This window comes from Colletotrichum acutatum (assembly GCF_030867785.1).
Source record: "Colletotrichum acutatum strain CBS 112980 chromosome Unknown BDZ83scaffold_238, whole genome shotgun sequence".
NCBI classification, from domain to species: Eukaryota; Fungi; Ascomycota; class Sordariomycetes; order Glomerellales; family Glomerellaceae; genus Colletotrichum; species Colletotrichum acutatum.
Genome location: NW_026849232.1, coordinates 25540 through 37980, shown reverse-complemented (window position 1 = coordinate 37980; position 12441 = coordinate 25540). Strand labels below are relative to the sequence as shown.

At 40.8% G+C, this 12441-nt stretch overlaps 3 protein-coding genes across 3 annotated transcripts; 2 read left to right on the top strand and 1 right to left on the bottom strand.

The window, feature by feature from the left end:
- Positions 1 to 7572: 7572 nt before the first annotated feature.
- Positions 7573 to 8168, top strand: BDZ83DRAFT_644040 (uncharacterized protein; the record flags this gene model as incomplete). The annotated part of the gene is made up of 1 exon (XM_060509718.1): positions 7573 to 8168. One exon carries the CDS (start codon positions 7576 to 7578, stop codon positions 8026 to 8028), a length of 453 nt encoding a protein of 150 aa, XP_060357673.1. The 3' UTR covers positions 8029 to 8168.
- A 156-nt stretch (positions 8169 to 8324) lies between these two features.
- BDZ83DRAFT_644037 (membrane transporter) lies at positions 8325 to 10744 on the bottom strand. The gene is made up of 2 exons (XM_060509717.1): positions 10052 to 10744; positions 8325 to 9990 (listed from the first exon to the last, which is right to left on the bottom strand). Exons 1-2 carry the CDS (start codon positions 10265 to 10267, stop codon positions 8812 to 8814), a joined length of 1395 nt encoding a protein of 464 aa, XP_060357672.1. The 5' UTR covers positions 10268 to 10744; the 3' UTR covers positions 8325 to 8811.
- Positions 10745 to 11034: 290 nt separating this feature from the next.
- Positions 11035 to 12219, top strand: BDZ83DRAFT_658046 (enoyl-CoA hydratase/isomerase; the record flags this gene model as incomplete). The annotated part of the gene is made up of 3 exons (XM_060511002.1): positions 11035 to 11474; positions 11586 to 12176; positions 12216 to 12219. 3 exons carry the CDS (start codon positions 11035 to 11037, stop codon positions 12217 to 12219), a joined length of 1035 nt encoding a protein of 344 aa, XP_060357671.1.
- Between the last annotated feature and the right edge of the window lie 222 nt (positions 12220 to 12441).

The window sequence follows — 12441 nt, the reverse complement described above, 5'->3', positions numbered from 1 at the left end:
AGTTTAATTAATAAATATAAACCTAAGTCTTATTTCTATATATATATACCCTATAAAGTAAAGTTATTTTAAAAGTTTAGGCCTTTAAGCTAAAAAAAGTTTTATTTATTTTATTTTAGGCCTCCGGGCCATACTCTAAGTTCTATTTATAGTTTACTTTTAGTACTAAGTTTTTTTAAGCGTAGCCTAAATTAATTATTTTAATTACTTAATTATTTATAATGATTTTTTATATATTATAGAGGTTAAGGAGTATATAGAAGTTTCGAACTTAACTCGTAAAAGGTTTTTAATAAGTCTATTTATTATATATCTTTTATTAATATATAATAACTTCGAAGCTATTTTTAGCGTACTTTTATTTAAGCTATATATTCTATATATTAATATAATAAAGCCGTATAGCTATTCTTTCCCTTTCCCTATAACGAGTCGAATCGTTTATTAATTATTGTATTTAACTAACTATATTTTTTTAGGTTAAGGGTAATATCTTTAAAAAGGCGCTTTAAAGCTATAGTTTTTTTTACAGTTTTTTTAAAATAGAGAAGCTTAGCTTTAGTAATTAACGTTATAACTATTACTTAGCGTACGGATTTTTATTAAATTAGGCCGCTAAAAAGGAATATTATATACCCCTAGGATAATCTTTATATTACCTCGTTATTTATAAAGCTAGTATCCCTAGCTAAAAATAATAATTACGTATTTAGTACGCTACTATATAAGAGCGCGAGATATTTTATTATATATAAATATTAAATATATTAATTAATAGCTTTAGTATAGATTGCGCTTAGGTTAGTTAAGAACTATAATAATTATAAATAAATAAAAGCGACGTTTAGTTTAATTATAATAGCTATACAGAGTATATTTCCGACTTTTTTTAAAAGCTCTTTATCTTTTCCTTCGTAGCCTGCCCTTTGTTTAGTTTAAACTCTTATTATAGTAGAGGGGTAACTAAATTTATTATATTTATAAAGTCGAAGTGTTTAATAATACGTTTAATATATACGTTATGAGCTAAGTAAACCTTATAGATAATATAGTTTTATAAAATCCGTACTCTAAAGAAATAGTTAATCGGTCTATTTTTTTTAAAATTAATATATTCTTTAATCCTATCTACGACCTCTTAAGCGGCCTTTTAGTTATCTCTATAGTAGAGGATTATAAAGTCGTCGACGTAGAATACTAATATTACTTTTTAGTTTACTATTTAGTAAATATAGATCTCCTCGTAGCTATATATTATATTTATACTACGAAGTATAAATATAAAGGTCTAGAACTATAAAATTAACGAGTCTCGGAGCTTATATAGAGCGCGTTAAAGTCTTCCTATTTTTTTAATAACTTTATATCCTTTAAATAGTTCTATAATTACTAGCTTATCGCTCTTAATAAGCGCGTTAAGGAATACGTTAATAGCGTTATATTAATTAACCTCGAGGTCGAATTAAATAACTATTACTATTATAAACCTAAAAGCTTTTATAGCGAGTATTAAAGTATATATATTTTATAAAAAGTTAAGCGGTTATATATCTCCCTTTATATATATACGTACTTTTACTTCGTAAACCTCGTTATTAATATTATATTTATAAATATATACCTACTTTAATAAAAGTAGGATCCCTTATTTAGGATCATAGTTAACCTCCTCCTATATACTAATATCCTTTAGCTTTTTCATTTCTATATTTATAGCTTCCCTAAATAGTTTTTATAGTTATTATAAGAGATATTTAATATTGCTAAACTTTTTTAATAGGCTCGCGAAGTTAACTTTATTAAGTTATAGCTTATATATTATACTAGGGCGCTCTAAGTAGGTCCTATAAACTGCTCTTTTTAATATTTAATAAAGTATTATATATCCTATATTGCTTTCTTTTATTACTTTTTATTAATTAGGTATAAAAGTAGAGAAAAAGCAGTCCTAATAGCGCTTATAGTAATTACCGTTTTCTATATTCGAATATAAAAGCGTTATAAAGATACTGTTATTAAAGCGTTATAGAGGTCTACGGGCTCTATTTAAGCGTCTAGGACCTATATAAACCTTACTTAGCTTTTATTAAAGCTATTTATATAAACTCTGTTTTTATATAGTAATAGAGGTTTATTATAAAGGTTCTTTATTAACGTCGACTTTAGCGTTAAGAATTATATCTTTATAATTAATACCTCGTTTACTACGTACTTTAGCTTCTTACTAAGAGCTATTAAAAATTAAAAGCTTAAAAACCTTTATAGTATATATAAGTGCTCATAGGGAGGACTATAAACTACGTAAAGCCGTTTATAACCTAGTTACTATACTCCTTTCTTTATCCCTACCCCCGAGCTCGTATAAAGGGGTTATTTTAGGGGTTAATAATATTAATAAGACTAAGTTAGCCTCGCTAATATTATTATCTATACCCTAGAGTACGTTTATCGAGTTACTTAGCGTCCTAAATAATTAAAAATCTAATAATAATACTATTTTTAATTATAAAGTCGTTCTAAATATTAGTATTTCGAAGTCTAGATCTATTCCCTAAGTACTCGAATTATTTCGTTATTAACGTCGAAGAGTTTTTATATCTTTAAGATTATTAGATTTATTTATTTATTTACGATAGCTTGCTCTTTATATATAGGATTATAAAAGACTTCTTTATTAAACTTAATATTCTTTATAACGAATACCTACTCGAGCGCGGGTACCTAGATTTTATATAAGTTATACGTTTTTAATATATATTTAACTAAGTATTTAATATACTGCGGGGAAGTATTTTATATTCTTTTCGTTATATACCCCTTTTACGATCCCTATAAAGAGGATATACCCGGTAGCTATATATATATAGACACTAAAATACGGGGTTATTAATTTAGAATCCCGTATTTAGTAACCCGTTTACTATTAGCGTTAATATCGCTTTTATTAATTAATTTTTATTATAATAGGCGAGTTTCTATTATTAGCCTCCCGTAGGGTAATATTATAAATAAATATCGCTATTAATACCGCTTCGTCCTAAAGCTTTTTAAGGAGGTTTATAAAAAGGCGTATTTTACGAGCTTTAGTAATTACGAGTTAACCTATTCTCTCTATATTACCTACGGGTTCTTTTATATATAGAGGTAGAAATTCTATTTTAATTCCTAGCTTATTATATTACGTTTTATAAGCGTGTTTAACGTTTATTATAAGGACTGCGGTTTTGTTATTGCTCTAAAAGAAATAGATTAAAGTTCTTTTTTAATAACGGATCGCTACTTCGAGGCTCTAAAATATATAAAGCACTTTTTCTCGGTTTTATTTTTTAAAAAGAACCCTCTAAGCTATCTATTATATTTATCGGAAGCTATAAATATATATTATTATCTATTTAAAAAGGGCTCGAAATAGAAAAGATTTTAATATACTTAGTATTATAGCTATAAGGCGCGTTTTAAAGGCGGTCCTTTTAAAATTATTAATTTAGCTTTAAATATTATATAAGCTTCGTATTTAATTTATATTAAAGGCTTAATACGTACTCTATAAGTTTTATATAGAAATTAACGAAGGGCATTAGGTCCTAGATAACCGGTTCTAAGGTACTATAGAAGCGTATTATTAGATCTTTTACGAGTACGTTAATACGAGTAGCGGAACTTTTTATAATTAATTAATAGTATAATACTAGCTAGGCTCTTAAAGACATAGTTAAAGGTTGCGGTAAAAGGGTAGGATTAAAGGAGCTTATATTTAAAAAAGACTAGGTTATTCTTTTAGATTAATTATTTTTTAATAGTATTTTTACGAAGCGTTCTTTACTATAAAGTATAATCTAGACTATAGTATTAAAGTGCGCTTCTATTTAAAAAAGTCTTTAAAACTATATTTATATAGAAGCCCTCGACGTAAGCGACGTTTTAAAGCCTTAGATTATATATTCCCTCCCTTTTAAGTCTATTTAAGACGCCCTTTATAATCCGAGTCCTATATATAGTAACGGGTAATATAGTAGTTTTTAATTTAACGTAGTTACTATTACTTAATAATACGTAGCTCTTAGGTTTTAATAAGCTTTTATTATTAACTAAGTATATTGCCCCGTAGCTATCTATTACTATACTCCGGGATAAAGGATAAGCGCTACTTATAGGGGTATTAAAGATTACGTTCGATTCTATTTTTTAATTTTTAATAAATATGGCGACTACGTAGCCCTCGTCCTAGTCTATTAATAAACTCGTTATAGGCTAGTTAGAAGATCTTTTTAAAAGCCGAGGCTTTTTAAAGGTTCTATTATCCTTTAGCTAACTAACTTTTTTAAGCTTATTATAAAGTAATTTCTATTTACTTAATTTAATTATAATAAAGACCTCCTCTATATAGCTATTAGATATTTATATTGGGGACCTACTAATATTACGATTTATAAGTACCTACTCTAGTCTTTAATACGCTAAAGGCCGCTAGCGGTATATATAATTATATAGGTATATAACGTCCCTTTTATTATTTATGTCTTTATATAAGTTAGAACGCCCTAAAAAAGTAGAGTAAGCCCCTCTTTAACTTAAAGGCCGTTTTATATATACTTCCTAGGTTACTAAGCTAAACGTATACGTAATCTCCCCGAGGGTTCTAGTATACGTTTTAAAAGTAATTAATTTATAAAAAGCGTTATAAGTTCGTTAGCCCTATATAGGGTTAAGTTTAGACTTAACCGTTTTTAAGAAGTTAATTATAGCGATCTCTTTTTGAATTTCTAAGATATTATACGTCTTTATTTAGAGGTAAATAGACTATTACTCCTCGTATTAGTATTAAGTATTAACTCCGTTTTTTATTTTATTAAGGATTTATTTATATTCTTACTAAACTATACTCTTAACTATAGCTTTAGAGGGCGCTAAATCCTATTTTAGTTATTAAATAATCCGTTAAATACTAAACTTAACGCCTTCTTAAGTTACTTTTTAAAATACGTATTTATAAAGAGTAGTAATAATAGACTTTTTTAATTACTAAGTAAGGAGTTTAATATACGTATTAATATTATTACATTTAGGAGCTATAATTTAGTAGTACTTAGCGGAGAGTTCCTATTCCTTTTAAATATTCTCGAGCGTATAGATTTTTTTTATAGGTACGGTATAGGGATATATTTAGTTACGTAAAGTTAGTAATATAGTTAGTTTTATAAAAAGAACTTTAATTAGATTTTATAAATTGCTCGTATTCGAGGATATTAAAAAGGTCGTGCTAAGAGTTAGGGCTAGAAGTTATTAACAAAGGATCTCCTATTCTTATTAATCGTTTTTAAATACTTTATAACGAGTTTTATAAGCTCGTTACTCTTTTTTATTATAAGTTAAAAATAATAGTTTAAAGTTTAATAATAAAGAGAATACTATAAGAGGAGCGAGGAGTATATTAAAGTCTAGAGCGTCTAGATCGACGTATTTTTAGATTTCGAGGCCCTCGTTTATAAAGCGAAAAGCTTAGAACTATTTAATCTAATTATCGTAGCTAGTTAACTTAGTTTAACTAAAGGTTAATATAAAGATATTTATTATTTTAAAAAAACGGTAGGAATTGTGTTAATAAGTACGTTATCGTAGTATAGGGTCTTAACTAAGAGCTAGGCTTATAATTATTATAAGTTATAGTATATAGTAATAAATATACAGAGTATAATAAAATGGCTTAACTTATTAAAATAGAAATAGATAAAAGAGAAAGGTCTATATATAGGATATAAATAAGATATACGTAATATAGTACGTGATAGGTACTTTGTGGATTGCGGTCCCTATCCTTGTTACGTGATATATTGTGCGAGGAAGATGTGTTTCTTTATATCTTCCTACTTAATATGCCAGCCCACATAGTTGGTGATATAGAGTCCTTCCAATGTGAAACAGTCTTGGCGATTGTTTCAAAATTGATGAGATAGTATTCAGTAAACACCAACGCAATTAATTGTGAGTGCAAATCTAGGCCAAATCCACCAATCAAATGAATCAAAAGACGCATCTTCCTCCATTCGGCCCCCGATTATGACCCGAGTCAGCACGGCCGGAGGGATGAGGCGAGTCAGTGTCAATTACAGCTCGCCCGTGCCTCTAGATGAACTTGTCGATCAATCATCAAGGTGTGACGGGACTTTAAATGTTCACTTGGCATCCTTGCTGACTTCCTTTCTCCCCGCTAATTCCGCTTCTTACGGCTTACCCAAGCTCATTCGAATAACGGAGTCCAGTGGACTTATGACTGCCACACTCCTAATCAGTCGTTAATTCCCACTTATGGAGTCGAGTCAATTGAAGTGGTGGTTATTGTATGAGAACTCTAGAAGCTTCGCGATCACGTGTCACGAGGCAGATCATGTGAGACCACAAAGGCTTAATCATGTCTCAATTGTAGTCTTCTTATCTCTTGTTATTGGACTGAAAGACTCCGTCCATCCTTCTTCATTCATTCCAGAAAGAACCCCTTCAATGGTACAAGGTTGACTCCCGCCGCCCCTATACCGTATACATTGCCCTCCTTCAGGCTTCAACTCCCTGTGGATGGGACAATGCACATAATCAATTTCCAGACGATGACACGGTATGACCAGGCGTCGGCAAGAAAGTCCATCACATCATACCGCGAAGGTATTGACCCTCCAAGACATGCTCAAAGTTGTAAAGGTCGATAGAGTCCTCGTCGAACTTGCGGAGGGAGCCGCGCTTAATCTCAGCGTCGACGACCAAGAGCTTACCAGTGGTCATGTTGTAAAAGCAATGCTACAGTTTGAAAAGGATCAGGGTCAGCATGAAGTCCTGGTTCGCAAGGTAGGAGAATCGAAAGAAGAAGAAAAGAAGAAGAAAAGAAACTCAGAAATATCCCAACAGAGCTCGAAGTCCAATCCTGCAATGAACGAAATGAGACTGACCTTGTGCTTGTGCTTCTCATCCTTGACCACAGTACCGTCACTCTTGACAGGGTGTCCAATCAAGATAGCAGCAACCAAGAACTGCACACCCTCGCCAAACTTAACATCGGCAGTCAACTTATCCAGACCCTTGACCTCCATTCTGGCCTTGATATGCGCAACAACAGACTCCTCATCTTTGCAGACAGCGACGAAAGTCTCGTACGAAAAGTGCGTGACAAAGCTGTCAGAGAGCCGAACCGTCTTGGCGCGCGGGAAGGACTGCAAGAACTCAGCAGGCTGCGCAGAATCTCTGACGTTGCCGACGATGCCCTGGATGTGCTCGGCATTCTGACGAGCGAAGGGGCTCAACAGGTCCGCCATGGTCGGGAAGCGTTGCGCACCCGAGTCGACGAGGGAATGGGCCCAATAGATGGAGCGGGCTTCGTTGTAGATCTGGCGGCAGGTCAGGAGGAAGTCGCTGTGCTCTGCGGTGGCTGCCCAGGCCAGGGGCGGGACACTGCGACGGCGGCGGGCATCGCGGACGAGGACGATGCTGTCGCAGGTGACTTCGGAGCCCTTGAAGACTTGGATGTAGATCTTGCGGCGGATCTCGTAGGGGAGGCTGAGGAGACTGCAGCGGCGCTGGGCGTCAGTGATGGCGAGGTTGTTGGCGCTCGCCATGTTGATGTGGTTGACGCCCGTGGTGATGTTGTCGACGTCCACGGTGGCATTGTCAACATCGACGTCCATGGTGGTATCGTCGATATCCATGGCGGTGTCGTCGACTTCCATTGCGTTGTTCTCGACTGCCATCGCGGTGTTGCGGCCTCTACGACCTCTACCGCCTCTGCGACGTCTGCGTCTAATGACGGTAGCTTGTCCGCTATCGTTGCCAGACCACATCTTCGCGGTTGATGGATTGACGATGTTCGCGGTGGAAGATGGAGATGGAGATGAGTTTGGAAAAGGAAGTTTTTATTATGGAAGGAAGGCCTTTTTGGAAATATCCAGGGTAGTGGGCAAGGTAGAAGGCACTGGAAGTCATGTGAGAAGCGGATACTTGAAGAGCGGCAGCTTTGGTGGTGAAGACGAGATGGGAGGTTCATGAGTGAATCACATTGTCACAGAGAACTTCTAGTTGGTATGGGAGGGATACGGGGGTGGTGAAGGGAGATATTGTTACTCGGGATGCTTGGACTTGGACAACTCGCCCGGGCCTCAAAGGCATGGATATTCATGTCAATACGTATGATGCTGTTGAGCTTAGCAGACTTGGGGTGAGCACAAAGGCATCGGAGGTGCCAAGAAATACCTTGCGCCTATAGTCAGATGTTCAGGTTGAAAGCAAATCAGAATTATCACAGGCACTATTCCTTCATGACTTTGTTGTCTGGAGAGCATTGCGCCCTATTGTTATCTTCTGGAAGAGTACAACATCACTAGGCCTAAGCCTGAGCTCTACCTCAAAGTCTCCAAGCCCCTTCCATTATCTGGAAGATAGATTGCCATATGCCTCTTGCGAGGGACTATGAAGCCCGATACAAGGTGCGTGAGGCAAAGTGGTAGGTGAAGAAGATAAATCTGAGTAAGAGAAATGGAATATGTGGCATTGCTGAAGTCTTGATAAACAAAGCGCCATTCAGCATAATCATCAAGGACTGAAGTAGTGAATATGCAGAGTCGAAAGAAGTTGTGAAGAAAATGAAATTGATCAATTAGTCGATAGGTGCGGGTGGAGTAAGACTTTGTGTAAGTCAAGCTGGCCAATTATCAAGAGATCCAATCAGTTTGTGGATGGCTATCTTGCTTAAATTTACCGGCTCCAACATCACTTTCATGACTTGCGACTATAAAAACCACCCACGGAGCTATTCCAACCGATTTAAGAAAATCAAAGACAAGTGTCTACTTGGCAACAATGGCCTCGCTTGCTTTCAGAGCACCAACCACCGTAAAGCAGATCAGAGGTGATATGATATAAGACATCTGGAATGTTGTCAGCAAATATCCCACGCATCGGAGGGTTCGAGTTCAGAGGGCGTTGACTTACCGTCAAAAACTTCGCAATCAACATTTTCAGAGCATCCTCAGATCCATCAACGTCCGCCAGCGCAGACAACTTCATAGCCGGAGGTCCAGTCGGCATAAGCATCAAGCAGAACCACAGAAGCGCATCCTTGGTCAACAGCTCCGTCCTGCTAGCCAAAAGATAAATCACACCAATCGAGATGACGGGCCACAAAATGAACCTAACAAACGTGACCGCCAGGAACGGCACCACAGGCACCTTGCTCTCCTTCGAATCCTCCCCGTTCTTGTACTGCAAGATCGCCTTGGACAGCTTCACGCCCACGACGATGACTTGGAGCACGGCAAAGAGCTCGCCGACGTTCTTGACCGAGGAGGTGAGCCAGGCATTGAAGTAGCCGCCCTCCTCGGGCTCGTTGAAGAAGAGGCGGTGGAGGGCGGGAACGAGACCGAGAAGGGCTCCGATGAGCGCGCCGATGACGGGGGCGTTGACAAAGCTGTACAGGAACTCGAGGATGGAGCGGGATGTCGGGGACAGGTTGGACCAGTATTTGCTGCCCTTGCCGTAGACGCGGTACTTTGTGCGGGTGATTCTGGTGACGGTGCGGTCTGGAAGCAGAGAGGTCTGCTCGTTGTGCTCGATGGCGTCCTGCTCTTGGGACTCGAGGTCTTCTTCACCGTCGCTTTCATTGTCATCGTCGTTGTTTTGGTCTCCCTCGACCTTGTCAGGAGCTTCCTCTTCTTGGCCGTTGAGGAGTTTGGGGCCAAGAGCAAATGTGAGGGAGTTGCCAATCATGGCGTTGACCAAAAAGTAGCTTTTGGCCTTGGTGACGACGCCAGAGCTGTCATCGATGGAGCTAAGGATACCGGTGGCGTCTAGGGACTGCACGAGCAAGAGGGGCAGACTGGTGGTGTTATTGAAGGCGATGGCCGGGATGACCCAGTCGGGCATGCCAAAGACCTTTGTCAGGACGAAGCCGATACCAATTGACACGGTAGTGTAAAAGATGGCCCAGATGATGATGGGAACGTATCGAATTCCCTGGTGTATGGGTCAGACGAGACGGATATGAGGTGCCGAAGGGTGGGCCCAGGATACTTACAGTCTCGAGGTCAAGCTGTGAACCAACATTCGTAATCAGAAGAGCAGGAAGAGCCATCCGGACGCAAAAAGTTGAAATTTTCTTGCTGCTGCGGTCGTCAAGAAGGCCATACTGGGCGGCAATGACACCAGCGGAGATGGTGAGGAGCACCGATAAGGAAGCTTGAAAAGCCCCCAAGAAGGGGACGAGGATGCTTTCTGCCGTGTTGTCTGACATGATTTCTGCTAGTCTTTCCAAGTCACTGAACGATTAGCAACCTGAGGGACCAAGAGAAGGGGAGCAAGCGCGATTTTAAGAAGAGCGGCAGCAAGTTCGATTGAGACACGCGACAGCTCAGCTAGACTTGTTCCTTGCTGTGCTTGCGCAGGGACAGAAATGCTTGGCGTGTGCGCTTGGCACCAGGAACGTGAGGAGGACGTGGACGTCACTGTGCACGGGCCAAGAACGCCCCTTGATAGCGTCTTGATGATGAGATGAGGTTTTGGCTTGGCTGCTTCCGGGCGCCCATGGTGATGTCCATAACTTCTTCGATCGTGGTGTTTTTGGACTGCTTTTGTGGTTTTTTAAAAATGCCAAGCATCGTCGATGGAAGGAAGGGCGGTTTTTGGGTCGCGGTGTGAGCGAGGTGTGTGATCCAAGCTCCCCGGGTGCCATGCTCGGTGAGCTTCGCTGGGAGCTTCCCGTCACCGAGAACACAAACGGGAGTACGTACCGTTTTATGCTCAGGAGCTGTGCAAAGGTCTCCACAAATAGCCGAGCAAAACCGAATTGGTGCGAACGTCATTGCATGCTCACCAATGGAGCTTCTGCTCCTCAATTGCTGTCCTCGGCATAACCTCCAGCTCAACCGGCACAACGTGGACATCGGATTCTGCGACTCGTTCAACGCCCATCATTGCGATTGAACCCCGTCTTCAATCTCGAATTCCTTTCATTGGATTGTTCTGTTTGCGCATCTCACTGCAGCCTACCCAACCGCCGCAATGCCTCCCCGTCTCGCCCCCCTCCGGGTCGCAATCCGCATCCCGCGCACCACAACAGCATCCTCCAGATCCCCGGCGGCGGTAGCCGGAGCATTCTACTCTACCTCGACGGCGGCGGACTCCAACCAGCCGCTCATCACCGTCACACAGCTCCCGGCGCCCGGGTCCGGCCACATTCGCATCCTCGAGCTCAACAGGCCCAAGGCGCGCAACGCCCTCTCCAAAGCCCTCCTCTCCCAGCTGCGTGCCGAGGTTGACGCCGTTCACGCCCAGTATGACCCGGAAACCGGCGCCGAGGTACCGCCGCAGCCAATCTTTGGCGGCGCCGCCGGCAAGGACGTCAAGGGCCCTACGCGCGCCCTCATCCTCGCCAGCGCCGTTGAGACGAGCTTCTGCGCTGGTGCGGACTTGAAGGAGAGGCGGGGCTTCACACAGGAAGAGTAAGTTGAACCCTTGTATGGTGAACATTGGCTCCAGCAAAGGGGCCAGTTGGAACGTTCTGGTCGATATTTCAAAGAAGAGCGAGTTTGCTAACGCTCGAACCCGCGCAGGACCGACGAGTTCCTCCACAACCTCCGCTCCACCTTCACCTCCCTCCAGAACCTCCCCATCCCAACAATTTCGGCAATCTCTTCCATCGCCCTCGGCGGCGGCCTCGAGCTCGCCCTCTCTACACACTTCCGCGTCCTTTCCTCCAACGCCCTCGTCGGCCTGCCCGAGACGCGCCTGGGCATCATCCCCGGCGCCGGCGGCACCCACCGCCTGCCCGCGCTCATCGGCCTGTCCCGCGCGCGCGACCTGATCCTCACGGGCCGTCGCGTCTCCGCGCCTGAGGCCTACTTCCTGGGCATCGCGGACCGGCTGGTGGACATCACGCACGAGGAGGCGGAGAAGGCCGGCGAGGGCGACAAGGATAAGGGCGTGTTGCTGGCGGCGCGCAAGGCGGTGCTGAGCGAAAGCGTGAGGCTGGCGGGTGAGATTTGCGAGGGCGGGCCGATTGCGATTCGTGCTGGGCTTCAGGCTGTGGCTTGGGCGAGGGAGGAGGTTGAGAATAAGATGTATGAGCGGGTTGTTGCTACGGATGACCGGAATGAGGCGCTCAAGGCGTTCCAGGAGAAGAGGAAGCCCGTGTTCAAGGGACAGTAAGGGCTGTGTAGTATATGGTACACTTCATGGTCTAGATAAATGCATGAGAGATATGCATGTTGTGCTTGAATATACCCTCGAGTTCATGATGAGATGGGTCAGCTCATCGGAAGAGTTCAAGCAACTCGAGATTGATCGTGAGCTAGATGCGGCGGCCATGTTCGACATCTTGATGAGACTGTTATTCTTTGGGAATGATGTAGTGTTTCTGTTCAATCGATCATGCGAGAGACTTAGGGCACATGAATAACTGAGAACTTG

Coding starts and splice junctions, on each gene's coding strand:
- BDZ83DRAFT_644037 (XM_060509717.1), bottom strand. CDS start 10,267: ATGTCAGACAACACGGCAGAAAGCATCCTCGTCCCCTTCTTGGGGGCT. Junction 9,991..10,051: donor CACAGCTTGACCTCGAGACT/GTAAGTATCCTG, acceptor CCCATACACCAG/GGAATTCGATACGTTCCCAT.